This window comes from Dromaius novaehollandiae, chromosome 1, assembly GCF_036370855.1.
Source record: "Dromaius novaehollandiae isolate bDroNov1 chromosome 1, bDroNov1.hap1, whole genome shotgun sequence".
NCBI lineage: Eukaryota > Metazoa > Chordata > Aves > Casuariiformes > Dromaiidae > Dromaius > Dromaius novaehollandiae.
In genome coordinates, this window is record NC_088098.1 from 36,087,376 (window position 1) to 36,109,349 (window position 21,974).

General features: G+C 38.1%; 1 protein-coding gene across 6 annotated transcripts in view; it reads left to right on the forward strand.

Annotated features, from left to right (window-relative positions):
* FRS2 (fibroblast growth factor receptor substrate 2) overlaps nt 1–21,974 on the forward strand; it is a 58,311-nt gene that overhangs the window by 27,183 nt on the left and 9,154 nt on the right. For all 6 annotated transcript variants that reach the window (XM_064508946.1, XM_064508943.1, XM_064508933.1 and 3 more), the window contains 4 exons: nt 13,441–13,547; nt 15,963–16,054; nt 17,847–18,033; nt 21,358–21,516. In XM_064508946.1, coding sequence (XP_064365016.1) covers nt 15,989–16,054; nt 17,847–18,033; nt 21,358–21,516 — 412 coding nt within the window. In that variant the 5' untranslated portion in view covers nt 13,441–13,547; nt 15,963–15,988. The remainder of the gene's footprint in view (nt 1–13,440; nt 13,548–15,962; nt 16,055–17,846; nt 18,034–21,357; nt 21,517–21,974) is intronic.

Genomic DNA, 21,974 nt, shown 5'->3' on the forward strand with positions numbered 1-21,974 from the left:
CTGAGGAAGAGCTTTCACTAGTGTCTCAGGGAAGATTAATTCTTACACGAAGAATAAAATCAAGATTTTTCATTTTTTTCCACTTCTGATCATCTCACCCCAGATAAACTTTTTCAGGTAGTAATGATAGGTTGTTGATTGAGGTTTAGAAAGGTGATCCTGGGGGGGTGGGAGGGGAAACAAGGAAAAAAAGATGCAAATAATAGCAAATCATGAGGTCTATGACCAATGGCATTGAGGAATTTTAAAATTCCTGAATTTGTGAGAAAAGTATACATTCTTACATCAGAATGTTATTTTGAAGAGTAGAAGAGAGCAAATGGTTACTCAAGTTAATTTTACAATAAAACCAGTAGATGTGTTGTATTAAATTACTAATTAAAGAAAAATTTGGTTATATTTTAAGGAGAATTGTCTGACAGAATTCAGTGCAAGATCCTAAAGAAGGGGAAGGTGATATTTATTTGTGTAATGTCTACATAAGTTGACACTCATTCTCTGAAAAATTTCATTCACTCGCGCTCTCACACCCCCATACTCAACAAGCGTTGTCTGGCCAGCATGCCTTGTCAGCAACACCGGACTAGCAAAAAGGGCCAGTCCAGTCCTCATGACACCTCTTGATTGGTGGTAACAAAATACTTTTATCCTTTAAGACTCATCAGCTTTTATTCTTTTAACCCTTGTTTTGCTGTTTCTTCCGTTTCTTTTACACGCATGCGTGCACTCTTCCATTCATGACGTTCCATGTCATACCAGTCTAATATTACTTTTACAAATTTTTGTAATATTTACAGGAGAGTTATAAAATGGGGTGATGTCATTATGGATTCTGTAAGAGGTATGTTTATTCTCTGCTGAATTAAAATGCTGAGTGATGTTAACATCGGACAGCAGTTGTCAAGTGTAGTATAATAGTCATCTAATAATATGAAACTTTGTAGGGCTCTGTACTGAGAGATCCAGGTCTATAGACATTTCTGTTCAATGTTCAGCAGTGCTCATGAAGGAAACATTTTCTGTGACCTAAAGTGGAGCTTATTTAAAAACTAAAAGTATAATGTTAAAGAAATGGACTGTATACCTGTGTTACTTATAAAACACTGAGAAATAAAGATTTTTAGTTCGAGGGAACTTTGATCTACCTGCAGAATGGAGAGAAAATTACAGCCTTTGATGACTTCTATCTCAAATAGGAAAAGAGTCTTTTAGGGCATGGATCAACTGGACTAATTGGGAGCATGTTAAAACCCTAACAAAAGAATATTCAATATTAATGAAGATATATCAGGGAGTGACAAATTATTTAAGTGCATATAAGTTAACACTAAGATTCAGCGGTGAACAAAGGAAACCGATTGCTTGGGAGCAAAATTAAGATTACAGTTAAGTTTTACTTAAATCTGCAGGAAAGACCCTCATAATCAGGATTTTAATCACTTGCTATAGCCCAAAGCATGGACAGGTGCCTACACAGTCAAGTTCTATGACTTAACAAATCACCACATTAACTAAATGTATGTGTATGTGCTCTTATTTATTGCAAATGCAACGAAAAAATTTTAACCTAAGTCTCCCTTTTGACAGTTGTACTTAAGTGGTGGCAAAAGGTACCCTAAGATCATGGATTTTACTTCTCATCAGCTACCAGTGAAGAGTCTGTATAGACCTTCTTATTTAGAGGACAGGTGTAAATGGCTACTGTTAATCTTCCCATTTTATACAACAAATTGGGGTGGTAGGGTAGGTGAAGTTAAGTAGTTATTAGAATCGATTCTTAAAGAGGGAGAAAAAACATACAAGAAGCACAAGAACAGTCATGTAGAGCAAACAGAGCTAAGAAAATCAAGTCTTTTAAATGCGAAGAAAGGAATTCTGTGCAGAAATGGGAGAAACAGTAAATACAGAAGGCAAATTATGTTGAAAAGAACCCAGATTTAATAGTATCTTGTGAGAATGGAATTTCCATTCTAGTACCCGTGGGGGAGGACCGCTATAAAAGCTAGATGTTTGGGTAAGGCCGGATTACTTGTATGCATGTGTTAGGAACTGGCCGATGGAGAAATAGGAATCAGTGGATGGATGAACAAGAAAGGCGTATGTTGAGAATATAAACTGATACTGTAGTTTTCTAGAAAACATAATGGCGTGGCCTGAGTTTTGATAAATCTTACTAGATCTGCTTAACCTTCTAGTAAAAAAAGTTTTTTTAATGTTATTTCTGTTAATGTATTACAAGACCACGTACAGAATGTATCAAAACATTAAGGCAAAACTTAACCTTTCCTAAAATGCTTGAATGAACAAAACTTCAGAGATTAAAATGTTACAAAAAATAAACTCAATACCTCTTACTTAATTATAAGTTTTGGCACTGAGCTGGCTTTGAAGAATTGGCAGGAGTTGTGGGCCTCAAGTTTTAGAAGGCATTTATGGTTAAGTATTGGAGGGCTGACTCGCTATTTAAACAGTTTCAAGCCAGGCATCCTTTTCAAGAAGGATGATTCTTGATTCAGCTTGATTCTCTCTCTCTTTTTTTTTTTTTTAGGCCCAATTGTTGTAGTCTTCTACTTTATTTTCCCTTCTCCTTGATCCTGTACCCAAAAAGCTTCTCTATGGCAATGATGCTCACAACTTGAATTCCAGTTCTGCTGTCTTGTTGTTTCATAAAAACCATGGTTTTTGTATATGCTGTTCATCGGAGGATGTTTTGTAAGGGGGTTAGAATTTCCAAGAATAAAATAGTTTAGTAGTGTTTGCTTGCTTAACCTAATGTGGTTTGAGTTTGATGTTCTGGTAAAAGTGTTTGCGTGGACATAAGCCATTTTAAAAATGATACCAAGTAAAACCTGAATCTGTTTATCTGGAAGTTTAGAGTAAGAGGATTGTTTTTAGAGAGCAATTGAAGTAAGAAGGAATGTCATTCCGCATCCGCAGGAGGATTAATGAGGATGCTGGAGTAGATGGCTTGCATACTCCTTGGCCTTTAATGAAAAGTGTGCATCTTGGACAGAGTTCTTGAAATGTGCTAAGGGGAAGAATTGAAACTCCACTTAACGTAGTGTACATCTGTGTAGCTGTTGAACGGAATAGCTGATGCCAACCTGGACGAAGTGCAGTGTTACCTTCTCTATCACATCAGGAGAGGCCAGAATACAGGGTGCCGTATCTCAGGATAAGGGAGGGTGAATCTTAAAACGTCATGCTGGAACTAGGTGGAGAGGTCTGGAGGTGAATGTGTGAGAGAGCTCTTAGGAAGGGATTTATCATGCAGCGTGGTCAGTGCTGCATACGTCATAGTCTTAAATATCACAAAGTGTTTAAAGATTCACATAGCATTGTTACCTGCCGCAGTTCTAATGCAACTATTGGAGTTGTCATTAATCTGATTTTTACTGTAATTGGGGTGAATATAAGAGCTTTTCTGTCAGAATGAGTAGGTATCTATAAGAGATCATTGGTGAATAGTGTTCCAGCAAATCCTGAGGTAACTTACGTAAATTTGAGCCTTTTGCTAAAATAATCACTTTTAAGAAGAACTGAATTTATTTTTTAAATATATTAATATGCAATTTTAAAATTTTGTACAGTGACTCTTCAAGATCAGCTATCAGCTCGCTTTCATGGCAAAAATGTTTAGAAACACTTCCTTCATTTAAAAAGTAAAAATACGTGGTTCCTGACTTGTCTTCCTTTCATGCCTTCTCAGGTTTTTAAATGCTTGGTCATTGTTTTATATAGGACCAACTAGTCATGGCAGGGTGAGGGGGGGAGAAATAAAAGTCTGCTGATCAGTTTGAGTTCAGATGTACTGAAAAAACTGCACAAACCTGTGCTGCAGAAGTATTGATTGCATTTTGAAGAGTTGAAATCCAGCTGTATATAAAATTGGGAATTAAAGGGCTGGGGGGGGAATGCCGCTCCTGACTTTGAGGGGCGGGTGGTTGCCAGCCTGGGGCTGCCTGGCGGGCCCGTCTGGCGCGGCGGGTTGCTGCCGTTGCGGGCGCTGCGTGGGGAGGAGTGCTGCTGAGAGGGCAGGTTGTGGTGTGCCAGCCGAGCGCAGGGATTTGGTGGGATCATTCACCAGCCCTCCTCATCGCATGTTCAAAGCGGGCTCCGAGGGCGGTGTGCGCCAGCTACGCGCTTGTGCGCCGAAGCTGGCGTGCGGTTGCCATAATTTTGTTTTCATCGGAGCCAGAAGGCTTACGGTTCGGCTTGGTTTTTGCCAAGTTTTTATTTTGGAAAGGGCTAAAGGGAGAAAAGCGGCATACATTTAATGCTGTATTTTAATCATAAGTCTGACAGCCTGCTCATTTAATGAAAATCTTGAGGTAAAACTCCAGCTGTTAGCATAAATGAAGTTACAGATGAGATTCTGCAACTTCACCTCTACAATTCATAGTTTGTTTTTCATAATTGCAGCCAGCGACACCAAACTATTTCTCAGCATGTCTAGTTTCTTCTTGGATCTCCTTCATTGTAGTTTTAACTCTGTTATGGTTTGTTAGCACTGCTGCCTTTTCATCCTTCCAGTACTTCTAGTGCTGTTACCTTTTCATCCTTGTAGTACTTACGTACCTTCAATGTTAATTTTGTAATTATCATTGCCAGATGGACGAAGGGCAAGAATTATGTCTGGCCGTAGCTCAGCTTGCCTTACTCAGATACGTCCATCTCTCTGAAATATGTCCCCAATTTGGGGATCGATGGTGGTTATGTCATTTTTTGTCAGGCTATGCAAGGCAAGGACCTGGCAGGACATTTGAAAGAAAATTAATTTGCAGGATGGCAGCATGTGGGGGGAGGCAAGGAGAGCGTTTCAGGCTCCTTTTGCAGTGCTGCGTAGAGTTGTTTTTCCTGTGCCGCTGAACCCTCTCGTATCCCTTTAAACTGCTGTGTTTCCATGGGAGAGCATTCCAGCTCTGGCACCTCTTACCTCTGTTCTGTCTCCAAATATTAAAGTGAATTAGTCAGTCTTTGCAGAAATCTTTTTTCTTTTTCTTTTTTTTTTTTCTTCTCACCCAAATAATTATAAAGTGAAGAGGTCCATTCTGCGACCATTGAGGGAACAAGTCTCTTGGAGCTGACCACAATCAGTAATTGCTAGTTTAGAGCAAATGCTTTATTTTGATGCAACATCTCTTATACGCATGTGAGGTCTGGTACGTGGGAGTCCCATGTTCCAGAAACCTAAGTTTTGTTTTCCTATTGAAAGAACTTGGCTTCGTAGTAGCGAACATATGCTAGCCAAAATAAACAGAAGGTCAAAGTGTGGGCTATTTTAAGTCTTAAGTAGGATACCAGGATTCTTAAATCATATAGAATTTGCCCCCATGGATTACATCAAGACTCTGAAGACCCAGGATTGCCACATCAGATAAAATCTGTTACCCATTTAATCTCATGTGCTGAGTGGTTGCAAGATGGGCAGTCTCCGGATATCACCAAGTAAGTAGTCATCAGGAAAGCTTGGAGGACTGAGTGTAGAACCATTTTAGGCTTCTTTGTCTATCTTCTGGAAGGAATAAAATGGCCATAAAATGTTTGTTAGCTTACTCCAATAGCATTTCCCCTACATGTTAAGTTGATTTCTCTGTTCATTAGCTTGTTTGCTGTCTCAGATGTCCGTAGGGCTTTCACTTTGGTCAAAAATGTGTGTTTTGTGCAGAAAAGTTTAAGCTTTGTTGTAGTGACATCTCCAGTTAATGATCAGCAGATGTCATGAGTTACTTATAAACTGTATACATATTACCTGAGATACTCAGGTTTGTACTGTCAGTTTATACACAGTCTTTGAGGCAACAGTATCCTGGTGGGATGCCTCCATGCTGTAGAATGACGTTCAGTGTCAATGCTGTACGAAGACTCTTAGTCTGAGCTGAGAAAATTACTTACCATGATGCACCTGTAGAGATTTGGCTGTGTTTTCTCCAAATAGTTCTGACTGTGAGAGTTTAAAAGGAGGGAAAGATGTACTGGAATGAGCTTTAGGGAGGAGCAGGATCTATGCTGTATGGCTCATCCTAGGGAAGACTTCTATTTTAGTGAAAATAGAAGTTCAGAGGAGTTGTTGAGTTTCAAAGGAACAGAGTAGGTCAGCTTCAGGTTCTGCCCTAAGGAGATTTTTGGACAAATAAAATGGCAAATTTTGCCACTGTTTGGTGTGAATGTTTTAAATAAAGGATTTAGTCCGCAGCTTATGAAGTACTCCTAAAACATATTTTCCCTCTTTGTCATAATCCAGAACTCAGCATTTTTTTATAAAGGATCTAGAAAAATAAGATAGCTTTATAAATTGTATTCCATCTTTGCTGGTTATGTTTTTGCAGTGTGAGAATTCACTGTTAAACAAACCTAAATACACCAGATGTAATTAAATATCAAGCAATCTTTAACATGGTATGCAAGGATGGAAACAATAAAGCGTGAAGGATGTTAAATCTGAAATGAATCGATATATGTTTAGTATCATCCTGTAAAAAGTTTTTAAAAGAAAAATGTTGTATGTAATATGTCCTTAAAGTAAAGGAAAAGTGGGGGCCAGGGAGAGATGAAAAGTGAGTTACAGAGCAGAGCTGATAGTGGTTTATATCTGTAAATGTTTGGCAATGATTTTGTTTTCCTATACTCAAGGTCATGACAAAGATTTAAAACAATTTAACTTCTTTGGAAAAAGAGATCGATCTTAAGACATCTATATGTTTCCTGTAGGAAGCTGGTCATCCAAGTGGGATGAAATTAGATTTCTTGTTTTAAATGGGTCACCTCTATCACCGGGTATTCTGTTGTCTGAGACACAGACTGGCAGCATGTGCCAGGCAGCTGTATTGATGGTGGCTGTAACACCTGCTCTGAACTGGAGATACTTCTTACGTAAATCACTGGTTAAATGTAAACATCCAAACACGTGGCAACAGCAAATTTTGAACTTTGAGAGATTATTGAAGTTAGTTTTCCCTTTTCAATGTGTTTAGTTGCCTAGCAAAATATTTGTGATGTCTACTCCTAGCATTAAGTGTAGACGCAATTTGGATGACCAAAATTGGGACTCTTTCTTACCCACTAAAAGGGAGAAAGAAGGTCAGTCTCTCTGTGCTGATGGCATTGATTAATAGCATTCAGGTTAGCTACCTAAAATACAGGATGAATCCTGTCATTCATACATACATACGTACATATATAAAAAAGAAAGGAGAAGTATCCTTTCCTCCATGCTCCCTAGGTTTTCTTCTGTGCTTTTCTATCTGAGGTAAAGAATTTGTTTTTCTCTGCTGAGTGAGGTAAATCCTTAAACAGGCGTGTTAGAGGCAAAAGCTAGAAATATCATGTGTCTATACCTGAACAAAATATGTTGTGTTGTTAAGCATCTTTAATAGTTCTGGGGAGAACAGTGTTTATTTTTAAGGAGTTTTGTAAGAGGTGCTATACTAATATGCTTGGAGGAGGCGAGAAGGGGGAATTTTCTTTAATATTTAGTAGTTTGTGCGTATTTTTACATAGATTTGGACACTTGTATCAGGAGAGAGTAAGCCTTTTATGTGTTTGGGACGATCCCTCATGAGGAGCTAATTCTGCCTTTAAGCTGCAGATGCAGCTTCCTATCTCTCCTAGTGAGTGCTTCATGGGATTTTCAGAATGAAATTTATTAGCTGTCTCCTGTTTGCTTCTTTAGTTTGAGGGGTTTTTTTCCCTCTAAAATGAGGGGAGACTAGAAGGGTCGCCCTTCACCTCTCCCGTTTCCAATTGGCTGACACAGCAAGTGGCAAGAAGGATCCCTGCTCACAGCTTGCCTGTGATACAGTTCATGGAGAAATTCGACTGTGCTGCAGGAAAATTTGGCTCCACTCTGGCATGGGGCTTATGTCCCCAAGAAGACAATTGAGGAGGCTTCAGGAAAGTTTCACAGGAGCCTTCTCAATTTTGCAGAAGGTCGGTCCCTACCACCGTTCCTCACGACAACTGGAAAGAAGAATTTTGGCTTTCAGCCACTATGGTGGGGTGGCTCAGGAAGCCTCCAAGCATTTTCTGCTTAACACAAGTTACTTATCTACAAGGTCACTGTTTCTGTGAAAGATGCCATTTCCATGGGTCTTCAAGTACATTTCTGTATTACTATTGTGTGGTCTGTTGCCACTTGCTCCTGAGATGAAAATGCTTCATGATGAAAAGTGTCTGACGTTGATGACCCTTGGGTGGAAAGTCGCACGTGAGTTAGAATTTTTCCTTTTGTGATAAAGTGTCTTTTACATAGCACACATAAGTTGAAACGTGGCACGATATAAGTTTGAAATAGCTTATAGAGCATTCTCTCTGCATTTTAAGAATTTAGGAAGAAGTAGTGATGGCCATTGTTTTAAATTCTCTTCCTCCTGCAATGTTGTTTTCATCAGAATACTTAATAAATTATTGCCTTCATTTCATACATATATCTGATGTTCCCTGATAATTTTAACTTTTAAAAGTCAAAGAGAATTCAAAATTCCCTTCAAAATATCAGATTTTTTTTTTAAACAGTTTGTTGTTCTGGCTGTCCCCTGGCAATAACTGGAATTTATTTCACAGAAGGCAGCTAGGAAATTGAAAACTTCCTAGGCTCAGTACAGATGACAACCATCACATTGTGTGTTCTCTCCTCTTCTTTTCCAGATACTGAATTTTTCTTTTTCAAAAACATTAGGGTTTCTCCTGAAGCTGTCAAGTACAACTAGTTTCCTTTTTTTTGTTTTTTTGTTTACTTGATTGATCTGGGCATTAATTACAAAGTTGAGAAAGAAGCAGGTGTTGAAACCATTCATTTGTGTTGTATATTAAGAGTGCGTTAATAAAACTTCAGTTTGAATGTAGTCTTTTTGTTCCATCTTTGACAGTAAACAGCTGTGAGAGCCCAGTTCTGTAGTTTTGAAGCTTTCAAGTATTATAGTGCTGGTACAGCTGAAAAGTGTCTTAAACGTAGGACTGAACTTTTCAGCTTTCTGCATTGTAATACTTGTGCCAAGCAAGTGCCAAGCATGCTAGCCTCAATTTACATGAGGCTTCACATTTTAAAACTAATAAATGATTTGAAAAATATTATTGTCTTCAGTATGCTAGATGGGATTGTTTAAAGAAATGAATAAAATAGGTGAAATACTCCTCTGGTTTTGATTCACCCATCTGTCAATAGGTTTGCAATTTTAGAATACCTCCGAAACTTACAGCATCTTTGTTGGTTTGTTTTTGTCGTAACCAGTTTAGCTCCAGAGAAAATGATGTTAAATATAGAGCTTTTGATAATTCTTTTTTTTTTTTTTAATCTATCTTTTTAAACAAATACCTTAAATAAGATTAGGAAATAAAAGCACAAAGGAGTTCTGTGTTCTAGGGTTTGGAATTAAGTCCTTTCATAAAAATTTGTTTTGAATAGTGTAAGCAAAACAAAAACTGATGGATGCTCAAACTTTAATTTTAAACCTTAAAAAGTGATGTGGTCTTCCAAATTGTGGGATTTAGAATGTTGTAGGCAAAAATGATAGTGTAAGTATATATAACTTAGCTGCAATCAAAGTATTATCAAGTGTACGCCTCAGCGCTAACAGTCTGCCCTGGGCAGCTTTCTCCAGCTACTGCATTGGACCTTCTAGATATTAAAATTCTGGAGAAGGAAAACACTCAGTCTTCGTCATCTTTTTCCATCTCTCTCTCCTTCCTTTCCTCCCAATTCTGTGGTATAAAAAAACTTAAAATTATGTTCATGGTAAAGCAATGGCACTTTAGTTACATTATCTACTCTCTACTTTGAGGTCTGGGAGCAAGACATAAAGGACCCAGCAATACTGGGTTTGAAAGGCTGTGTGGTGACTCTGCCGTTTGAAGAAAGCACGTGCAGAAGATGGGTTTATTGACAAGGCACTTTTGCTTCTCCCTACCTCTTCACAAATGTGCCGTGGTTTCGGGGTTTTTTTCCTTCCCTGATTTTTTAAAAGATGTACGCTAGCAATTATTGCATACGGAAAATATCTCTGCAAGTTAACGTTTGATCCTGCAACCAAAGCATGTAGGATTCAGTTATTGCCAGTTTTTAGATCAGCTGTGCAACTGTGGTCTGGTTTAAATGGGGCTACCAGATGCCATGAGCAGAAGGAAGAGCAAGATTGCAGGTTGTCCTTGTGGCCTTTCCTACATGAGGGAATACAAACACTGTTCAGCCCATTCCCAACCCAGGGCAGATTGCAGAAGTGCAAATGTAATTAAAATTTTTTTAAATCACACTATCATCAAGATTAAAAAAAAAAAATCTACTGTGTTTGCACTAGTGCCTTTGTCCTCTGTGACTTTTGAGAGATTAGCGTAACTTGTTGGCATTGCAAATGCACTGGTAGTACCAGTTGAGAGGCTGTGGTCACAACAACCCCCCCCCCCCCCCTTTTTTTTTCCCCTAAGGCTCTGCTTAGTCCGTGAGGGAAAGAGACATATTTTGCTTTACTAATCCAAGTAATAAATCTTACTGAAGTTATGGCAGCTCCTAATTTTCAGTTCTGTTAACAAAGTTTAGATAAGTGCTGGTCTTGTTCTGTCTTTCCTGGGATTTTTACCTTGCAGTGCATTAATGTTAGGGACAAGCAGAAAATGCTCTCCTGTCCTTTCCCCCCGGCCTTGTGGGACTATACCTAACCATTGCTGATGCTTCATGAACAGGAAGTTACCACTCCTAAATTTGTCATTGCAGCCATAACTGAAAAGATTAACTTTTAGGGTTATATCTATGAAAATGTCTACTTCTCCGTGTATGTGTAAGTTTGTATAAATATTTTGCAATCTGGGAAAATCTAAGAAAATCCCAAACAGAATAAATAGCTCATTTAAAAACAAAAAAAGAGACTTTTAATCAAAATCAACTTGTTGGAGAATTGTTACTGCTTCACAGTTAAAAGAAATGGAATTAGATGCTTTTTTTAATCTGTTAAAAATGTGTTTAGATCATTTTAGGAATATTCTTAGGTAACCAAAACAGGCTAGCCTACATTAGGTGGGCAAACCCTGTGAAGGCCTTAAAACTTTACTAGGAAAAATATCAGGATAAATACCAGTGCAAACAGCTGCTTTAGAGTAGTTCACATGCAGAGATGTTTTTTGCAATGACCACCTGTAAGATGCTGCAGATGAGCACATTCCCCAGAGAGGATGGATGAAGCACTCTGCTCCCTCCGTCCTCTCTCCCTTCCCGACAGCTGTGGCAGGGGACCTACAAGCTTGGTAGAGCCGGGTGCCCGTTGAAGGGGCTAGGTTTTCGGAAAACTGGGCAAAGGTGCCTGAGACTGTGAGTCTGTCCCCAGTGGCCTCTGGCACTTACTGAACTCTGTGCTGAGCTGGTTTGGTGTGTACTAAGCCAGCAAGAAACTCATCTGACTGCAGATAGAGGAAAAAAAAGGAATATTTTAATAGTTAGATTGGGTTAGGCTGTAATGGAACCAGAGCCTGTGTGTTGCAGAGAGATAGGTCTTGAATACAGCGGCGTACAGTTTTGTCTAAGATCCAGAAAGCTTGTGGCTAAAGGGCAAATAAATTATATTAAGGGTACGTGACTTGTTGCAAGTTCCTGCTACTGAATGCAGCTTGGGCATAGGAGAGGATTGTTGTGTTAACTGTGATGGATGTTTTCCGCTCCCTGTGTGTGCGCGCAAATCTACATATCCACAGAACAGCTCTATAAGGCTGTCTGTCTGTACCTATGTGATATCCAGGTTTTACTTTCAAGTTCAGTACAGGTTGTTGATAGTGTAATTTGATGTTTTAAGACAATGCATTCAAAAAAATCTGTGCTTGGTCCCTATCATCCTTTTACATTAAGTAGGAGTGGCTTTATTGGATCAGGCTGAAGTTTCAATTGATCCAGTATCTTCTTCTGACAATAGCTGAGAGTAAATATATAGGGAAGGGAATAAGAAGGGAGAACGTTTTGTGACCTTTCTCTACTACCCTCCTAAATATCTGCAGCTTAGGGACTTTTTGAGCCATAAGTGTCATACTTGAGTTTAAAAGCTCTTCCTGGTTATTTGTTTTTGAAACCTGCCAATTGGTAATGTCATCTGCTGCTCCCTCACGCTTGCATTTAGCACACATTTGTGCTTAATTAATCTTCTCCATGTCGCTTCCCCTGTGCTGTCCCTTCTTCCAGGCTGAGGAATCCTGGTTGCCATTCCTTGTATGGGAGCAATCCCATGCCTTTGATTATCCCTGTTAGTCTTAGCATCTCTTTAACTATATCCTTTTTGAGATGAGGAGTCATGATTGCATATATTACTTAATATCTAGGTGCACTGTGGGTTTATACAATAGGATGGTGTTTTTATTTTGGCTCTTCAGTTCTTTCCAAACGATGCTGTTTCATTTGCTTTTTGATAGCTGTTGAGCTAATGCATTGAACTATGGTCATGACTGGTCTTTCCTAACAGGTAGAGCTCCCCTGCTACATGCATTGCATGGCATTTATCAGTACTGAATTTCTGCTGTCCTGTTGCTGAGTCACTCCATAGCAAGAGCCTTCTGCAACTGCTACCATGATGCCTAGGACCTGTGATAAGCTTGGGACTACATTAGTCTTGACACTACACAAAAAACAAGAGTGCTTTGGGTTCCAAAAATGTTTTAATCCAGGTGTAAGGCAAAGGACAGCAGATGAATACAGAGAATTGTGGGAGTCTTCCTGATAAATAGAATTGCAGTGGTCTCAGGTTTGCATAGACATCCTGAAAGGCTGATAAGAAAGAGGCTAATAACATAGTTTTTAAAGCATTTAGCCTTTTTCTTGAGTTTGAAAAGCAGTGTCAAAGAAAACATGAAGGGCTTGTTTGGCCATTTTACAAGCAGATAATGGAGGCTGCCAACTGTTAGCCTGGTGGAAGCAGGAGTTGACCTTCAGTGTTAAATGTGAGAAAATGGAGTATGAGAATACTTAAGGAAGAATTTATAAAAGTGACAGCAAAAAATTTATGATTAATGTCATGGAGTAAAAATCCTGAGAGGGATGCAAAGAGAAGGCGATGTGTTAGCTGTAGAAGTCAGCATTTGTTTATGTTCAATAGGATAAGCAAGAGGGACTTGAGCAGAGTTGCACATGTTCTTCTGTCTGCACTGGTTTGGTTCGGTGTATGCTAAGGATGACGGAAGCTGTGCATCTGTCACCAATATGGGCTAAAATGGTCAAGGAGTGAGTGGAGAATGGAGTCCCTCGTGTGACAGGCTGCTCTGCAAAAGTGGATACCAAATTACTTTCTTCCAAGACCAGGTGGGCACTAAAATGCTGGGGGACCTCTAAGAGATTAGTCTCTGTGTAAGACACCTCTTGAAGGTGCAGCCTAGCGGTGAAGACTTCACTAGACATAAAGCCTCCAAAAAAAAAGTTGTCTTTTAAAACTCCAATTACTAAATTAAGATAAATTACATTTTTATGTACTTTTATAGTTTTAGATCAAATGATTACTTCTGTGACAAGACAGCATGACACTTTGAAGTATGACGGAAGTCCTGATGCTGCAGCAGAGGCTGGGACTATTAATGGCCAAATCTAGGTGAGTGATTTTAGCTCTACCAGTTCCCTAGCTGTTTCACATGTGGGACTTTCTTTCCTCATAGCCTTGGTTCACATCTCTCCTTTGAAGCAGCTTTACAGTTCTTGATTTTCTGAAGTATTAATATTACAATATTTTGGAGACAAAATGACAAGCTCATATCATTGATTGCATCCCATTTCTTTGTCTTTCGAGATGCGGTGGCTAGACTTCATACATCTTTGTGTACTACATCATTTCATTTGCAATTCTAGCAATATTCCAAATTATTTGCATTTTTTTGGTCCTTTGAGTTTGCTGACACCTCCCTCCAACAGATTTGATTGCTGTTATCTTTATGAGGCAAAGAAGTCATGATAGTATCACAGTATGCAGCAGTCTAGTTCTATTTCCAGTTTGTCGAAAGGTTCCTGGTGGCCTAGGACTGGGCTTTATTAAGTACAAGCATTTCTGCTTGAAGACTATTAGAAGCATCTGTTTTGCAACTGTGTGCTGTATGGACCATGGCTTGAAAACCTTTGTTGCAAGTTTATATTACATTCATTGTTAATCTGCACTGTAGCTGTTTTCACACATTGCTCTTTTTAGCAATGTATTTCCAGAATAAATAGGGTAGCCTGAATTCACTAGCAAGACCAATATCTGAACCTTACTGTGATGAGGCATTATGGGGTGCCAGGGCAGGAAATTAATCACAGAAGATGTTCTTAGCTATAACTCCTTTTCTAAACAAAACAGGCAGAAACATTCAGCAAAAAATTGAGTTAAAATAATAATGGGATATATGTGTGAAGACTGTTGAAGGTAGCATGTAATTGAGAGACTGATTGCCCTGTTTAGGAAAATCCGGGGCTTCTCTTCACCATGTGAGAAACAGTTGTATGTAGGATAGCTTCTCTCTACAACAGTAGAAGGAAGCAAACAACCCCCCAGTTCTGTCTTGGGTCAAGAAATGGACTCTGTCAAGTTAATGCATGTTTTCGTGTTATGGTCACTAGTGACATCAGAGAAATGCCATGATTTCGACTACATGGCTGGCACTCTGCCTCTTTGTTACTAGACTAATCCAAACCATTGTTGTCAGCCTTTCTGTTAAGTTGTCAGTTTGACCTCTGACAAGGTTTTGGTGGCCACTGAGAGGGTTATACAGTCTCTGGGTAGCTGTATCTATTTTGAGTCGCTTTTCTTGTCAAGAGGGAAGAGTTAGCTGCACTTCATCCTTTTCCTTGCCCCTCGTTTTTCAGCAGGCTGAAATGTTACTCAAATGCTGTTGTTACCTGCTAATACAAATGCCTGGGTAGAAAGCAAGTCCTGGTTTTCTTAAGGTGGCATCTGATTTTCCCCTTAAGAAAAAGGAAAAGACTAGTTTTGTTTTGATTCTCCCTCACCCTCAATGTCATATCTCTTGTTGACTTAGTAACTCTCTTCCAAGATTTTGCCCCACTTTTCATTCGTGTAGTGAAAATTTTAGTTCTTTTCCAATATAAAGTCCATGTAAATGGGTAAGTTTTCTTTTCCTGTCTTTCTTATATTTAAGGTTGATCTATAGTGGGATGATGGAGGAGAAGTGAACTATGAGTCTTTGTTCTATGGAAGTTTTACCATGCATACACAACTCTTTAAACATCAAGAATATCAAATACTTATTTTTGGTTTCCTTAGTTTGGCCATGCTGTTCTGTGTTAGTCAAATATTTTATTGTTTTATAGTAAATGGAGTAGACTGTATAACACAATTTAATCCAAAGGAAACTTAATAGAAATAAAAAAAAAAAGTTTTAAAATACTGGTTTTGTGTACATTGCTATATGGGAAGTATTTAAAAGTGGAAGCGCAAAACTCTGCTCCACCGCTCCAGGGCCTGGAATGCCTCCACCCTCTGTTGTAAGTTAGCCCTGGAGCTGTCTAAGCTAAGGCAGCTTTTCAAGATTGCCATGTGGGTTCCTTGTGTTGCCTGTGCCTAGTAACCTCCTATGACGGAGGGCTTTTATGGGAGTCATTAGAGCTGTCTTCAGCAGTGTCTAAGCTGGCGAGTGCTCATCTGGCTGGAACTGGAACCCAGGTAGCTGTCTTGTGTAAGGGCCCTGGTTTAGGGGATGAGAATCACACCCAAGAATCGTTTTTTCTCAAGTGTTACCATGGGAATTAAGGTGACAAGTCAAATGGGTTTGGTAGTAACCTCAAGTTTAAGTATTGGTAGGACTTTTAACAGCTTAGTACGGCCACTCCTCAAAGCTGAATCTAACTTAAAATTTTTTTAAAAAAATTTGTAATAGTTATGATTCTGCAAATTTGTCATGAAGAATTGTAATTTCAAAGAGTAATTTGTGTTGGGCTGTGCATTTGATGATACTCTCTTTTTTTTTCCTTCCCCCTGCAACTAAATTATCGCTCTTTCTTTTGTTTTTGCCTCTAGAGATCACATGGTCTTCTAAAGAAGTCATGGGTAGCTGCTGTAGCTGTCCAGATAAAGAAACTGTCCCAGATAACCATCGAAACAAGTTTAAGGTAAGCGACTGACTTTGTATGCTGCAAATTATTTTGTTGCTTGTTTGCCTATTAAGTTGGTGATTGAAAAAATGTAAGTGAAATTAGTGTTAGCAATACCTAACAGTTAAAAAGTTGGAGACTTACAGGTGTCTGTGTTACAGGCTTCTCTTGCCCCTTCTAGAATCTTTTCATATCATCAGTGACAGGATTTTTTTAAACAGGTTACATTAGTTACAACCGTTTTGATCTTCAGGGAGGAAAAAGAAGCCCTGTGTTTTCAGGCTTGCTCCATTTCAGTTGGTAGGGCCCAATTACGTGTTGTCACCTCTGAGAGGTGGTGGAATTCACAAGGGGAGTCACGAGCATGATGGAAAAGCCGTTGCAGAAGTGTTACAGTGAACCTGGAAGTGGGGTCAGCAATTGAAAATTTTGAAATGCTGATTTTACCTTAAGATCACTATTGGTAATAGCATTTTGAGAACTTTTTTCTTTACTTGAAGAAGTTTGGTGTATGAATGTGCTTCTGTACAGTCTATCCTTGGAATTTACAAGCTTGTAAACGCTTGTTCATGTGCTTAACATGAAGCTGCTGAAGTTGGTGACTTTAAGTAAACATACCTTTGCATAGTCACACAAGTCAGATTTGCTTCTATGCTCCAAACTGTCTCCATGAATTGGCAAAGGAATGTTATGCTTCCATAGTGAAAATGACTCACCCCTTGCCTTAGGGGAATGCTCAATTGAGCTTTCAAACCAACCATGGGAATTTCTCAAAATGTTTAATACTATCAGTATAAATAGCTGAGGGATGAAATATTTTTCTGTTCTCTTGCTTTTTATGCATTTGACATCACTTTTTGCAACTAGTTCCTATTTTTCTTCTTGTAGAATTTCTTTGTTGTTTGTGCAGGTCTCTGATTTAGCAGCAGGAGGGAGAAGATGAAAGAATGTAATTTGTAAAATGAGGAAAACTGGTATAGGCTTCAGTGGCAGATGAAACTATTCCTAATTCTTTTTTAATTGATGAGATTTCAAGTTGAAAATGTCTCTTTAAGGAGTAAAGTTAATTAATACCATAAGGAAGATTTTTGTAGCCTTTCTTTTGAGTAAGGAACCCACTAAAAGCAGGATTGTGAGATAAAGTACCTATGGGGGAAAACATACATTGTCCAAATTCCATAAAGGATGCAAAGACCTCCAACTGGTGGAAGAGCAGAAGGGCAAAGAGTTTAAACTTCATATACATCATGCATTTTGCACAAAATAACCATGAGGTATTTGAATTATTTGTTGACATTAAAAAGGCAGAAAAAAATCTAAAACAGCCTGATGAATTTGGTACAGTGCAAGGCTATGCAGGTGGTATGTGAGGGAAGTTTTATTTTGGAGCCTCTTCTCCTATTTCATTTGTTTACCCAACTGTAAGTGGGGTTATATGGCAAAGCAAATAACTTTTAAGAAACAGGTCTCTGAAAGAATATATTATTTGAGGTATATGTCTTCCATGTGGAAATGCTAGAATATGTACATAAAGTCAGTTTTAAAAATATTAATAAATTTATGAATCCTTTTTACTTTGAATTTCACCTCAGATTTTCAACAGTATTTTGTACTGCTTTTAAATATGTATTATTTTAGTTCTGGGTTGGGAGGAGCAGAGGAGAAGGTTTGGTGAGTTTTTTAAGCTTTTACCCCATGAGTTTTAACTCATAGAGTAGATGGAGTGCATCAATGAAACATTAAGATTATATTAGCAATATTGGTGCTCAAAAGAATGCTTATCTAATGCTATTTAACTTCTGTTTTATAGGTTATTAACGTGGATGATGATGGTAACGAACTGGGTTCTGGCATAATGGAACTTACCGATACAGAACTAATTTTATACACCCGTAAAAGGGATTCTGTAAAATGGCACTACCTCTGTCTCCGTCGCTATGGCTACGACTCAAATCTTTTCTCTTTTGAAAGTGGTCGAAGGTGTCAAACCGGACAAGGTATATAGAATTTCTGTATACAAGGCATTTTAAAAAAATGCCCTAATGTTGGAGGACAAATTAAAAAAAGTATACTTGCCTTTCCTGTGGCAAGGGTTTAAAAGATGTAGTTTCGTATGAATGTAGTTTCTGGAAAAAAGTAAGTTACCGTATGAGGGGAAGGTGGTGTCCTGGTGAGTGGCTGGCATTAGGAGTAGGGTCCAAGAGCAGATTGGTCTTACGATAAAATGAAGATTTGAATGACTTACTGTTTCTGGCACTGTAGGTCTGGAGCACTTCATGCTTGTATATAGTGGTACTTCTGGTCAACTTTGAAGGTAGTTTTGACAGGGAAAATCTCCTAGGCTTTCAGGGAAGGGCGGTGGTAGGGGCAATGTAACGTGGGAGTGGGATGTAGCCTTGGGAGTGTGGAGGGATCTTCTCAAAAAACTAAGAATAGAGAATTCTTTGAATTCTAAGAGACGGAGCACTGGTATGACCTGGATATTCCTACCCTGTTATTGTCTTCAGTAACCTTTGTGTGTCATCCTTTTCCTAAAGCAAATACTGTTTGCATTTGTATCAGCAACATCATACTTAAATTTTGACATATTTTGTAGGGAATGAACTCCAGCTATGCTCAGTTATTTTCTGTGTGGTGTTGATCAGAAAAAGATGGTTACCTTTCCAGTTCCCAGGTCATGGCCGGTCTTGGCCAAGACTGGCTCCTAGTGAAAAGATGTAGTTGTTCTTAATCCCTCTTCACTGAAACAGTCTGTGAGGCCATAGCTGTATTAGTTGAGGTTTGAGCAAAGTACTTGCTGCCCTCATTTTGCATCTTCCTGTCACAGTGCAGCTGTGTATAGTAGGAATTCTTATGTATTGATGCTTTGTGAAATTAAGTTGTATTTTTAGTTTGTTAGTATTTATCAACTGCAAAATGTTTGTTAAAAATACTAGTAAATGCTAACAATGTATTTTAGCTTCACTGTAAAAAATTGAGAGCGTGAAAGAACTTGGCTATAAACACACCTGGCTATCTTCACTGTCCAAGGTGAGGTTAGGGCAGACAGTTATTTTACAATCAGCGTTTAAAAGGCATTCTTGGTTCAGCTTCTTTGTTCGTAGTGTTCCTCACATTTTAGTGGGATGGCTGCAGTGAGAAATAGAGATCTGTTCAAATGTTATAGTATACTTAATTAAATTTTCAGATTTTTAAAGAGAAGATCATGAACTCTGTTTTAAAGAAAATGTACTTTAATTGATTTTTCAAGTTTAATTTGTGTTTCTTTTAAATGTGTAAAATAGATACTAATGAAATTCAACTGAAAATACTATTTTGGGTGTTCTTTCTCTTGGCCTGTTAGCAAGCGTGCAGAATTTTCCATTGTATCTAACTCACTTCTCTGCCTCCCTTGTATTTTTTTTAATAGAGAAGATTAAGCAGGCTGTGTGAGCAGCAACCCTTTCCTCCCTCTTTTGTTTCTTGCTTTCCTTATGTAATATTAAGTACTGTGAATATCGAGAAAAGAAAAAAGAAATCTGGCAGAAAACGTTGTCTCTGCTGCCATTTTGCAATGGAGCATTGTTCCTGAGACCTACGTTAGCTTTTGTGGCCACAGTTGCAAAACTTCATCTTTAGTTGGTGAGACAACTGAGCAGTTTTTTATTTGAGAATACACTGAGTATCACCCAGCAACTTTTACTGATTTACTTTAGTCAATATTCTTGTTTGTGTTTCATGTTTTCTCTCAAATTTAATATATGGAGATATCAAAATGCACTGATGGCACAATATTTACATTGTGCTAGGTTTTGAAATCCTTAAAGACATATTTTGGGAGCATAGATAACAGATAATTCAACACAGAGAACCCGGAGGAGTTGCTGTGTTGCCGCATTTTCTAAGCGACAGATCTTACTGATTTTAATGTCAGTGTAATTAAGAAAAAAAAAAAAGATTTCATCAAGCTATTTTTGCTTATGCTCTCACTGCTAATTCAGTTAACCTCATATTTTAACTAATTAGCAATCTGGAAGCACCACTCTTTCTTAAATGTATGTATTTATTTATTTTTAACAAAGTGGGCAAAGCCAGCTGAATTTCTCAGAAACAAACTGGGAGCTTTTTAAAGCTTGTAAACCTGATTTTTTTTTTTTTTTTTTGTTGGTGGTGGTGTGGTTATTTTGTCCATTAAAGTTTAAATATCCAGTGTGAATTTTGGACACGCAGGAAGAATTAGAACTAGAGTATTACTACATTCAGCTGGATCATGGGTTGGAGGAAAGGAGTAAAAGCTCTACAGCTGCCGCATTGCGAGTGTAAAGCTTACTCGCTGTACCAGCTGGATGTTCATGGCTGGGCATCAGCCCTCTTGCCCACTTGGTATATTCCCAACTAGGTTTTTGTGAAATCTTGCCATGTGGAGCATTTCTGGTAGTTCTGATCTCTCCCATCCTTAAAAAAAAATGCTGGCCATTACTGTCTATTAACAAAATTAACTTACATAAGTAGTTATAGAGGTAGGTAGTCTTTAGTAAAGAGTGTTTTAAGATTGTAATACACATTTTAAAAAAAACGAGCACCTGCACCCACGTTTAACAAGCATGTCAACTTTAACTTAATGCTTTCAATGGAAGAATAATCCAAAGCTGCGACTTTGCTGGTGAGGGTAAGTTGGGGCGCTCCCTGCTGTTCAAAGGCAAAGTGGCACAATACACAAGCGAAATACACGGTATTGCTGCTGACTTTGTGTTCTGTGTCTATCCTTTAGCCTAAAACAATTGGTTTGTTACTGTCTGTTTCACACAGTTTGTCTTACTAGCTTTTCATTTTAATCTTCTTACAGAAACTAAACTTTTACCCAGTGTTTAAATCATTCTTTCCTGATGTGCAGGTATCTTATTTTTATGGTAATTTAATAGAAATCTGATTTAAAAATATGATCTTGTAGCACCAAAGTTGTTTCATTTAGTGTTTTTTTTTTCTTTTTTTTATTTAGTAGGCCTCCTTTTTATCAACTCTTCAAAAAAAATCTTGCCTTTTTTTCTTTTACCCCCTCATTTAGCACTCAAATAAGGCTTGCTTTATAACTGAATCAATTTTTCTGTTCCAACTTAACCTCTGGTGCATGGGAAATTTATTCTTCTATCAGCTAAACACTTGAAAGGGTCTCACTGTATTTTTGTGTGTTTTGGTGCAAAAGAAATTTGTTAACGTTTTTTCCTTCTTTAACAGGTATTCATTATGTGGATTCCGGTTCTTTTCTTTAAAAATTAGTTGCATAGTGAGGCACTTTTCTTAAAAAGGGTTTTGATTTTTCTTTTTTTCTGGTGTATTTATAGGAATCTTTGCCTTTAAATGTGCCCGTGCAGAAGAGCTATTTAATATGTTGCAAGAGATAATGCAGAATAATAGCATAAATGTGGTAGAAGAACCAGTAGTAGAAAGGAATAATCATCAAACTGAGTTGGAAGCTCCAAGAACCCCTCGAACACCTACCAGTAAGTATGGTTATACTGTCAAATGGCATACCTGAATATAATGTGGTAGTTAGCTTTAAATTAGATTTTTTTGAATTACTTAGTGCAAATTAAATGCTATTTTCAGCTGGCAGGTTAAGTGCCAGTAATGCATTCTCTTGAGATACTTTCTGAGGATTCTTTTTCCAGAATCTGAAATCCGGGGAGCAAAACTGCTGTAGTCAAGTTCTTCAGCTTTAAAAACTAAGCTTTGGGACCTTAGTTTTTGCATAAGAACACTGCTTAAGTGTATACTTACTCAATTGCTTTATAAAATATCACCATACTTTTCTTTTATCATTATTCAGAAATGTTAATGCTAGGCAGTGCTCCAATCTTTTTTTTTTTTTTAGGAAAGAAGTGTTGGTCCTACCACATCTACAGTGGGTTTGGGATCTTTCTTTTGCTATGCATAAATGGATAGGTAGAACGAGGTCCTT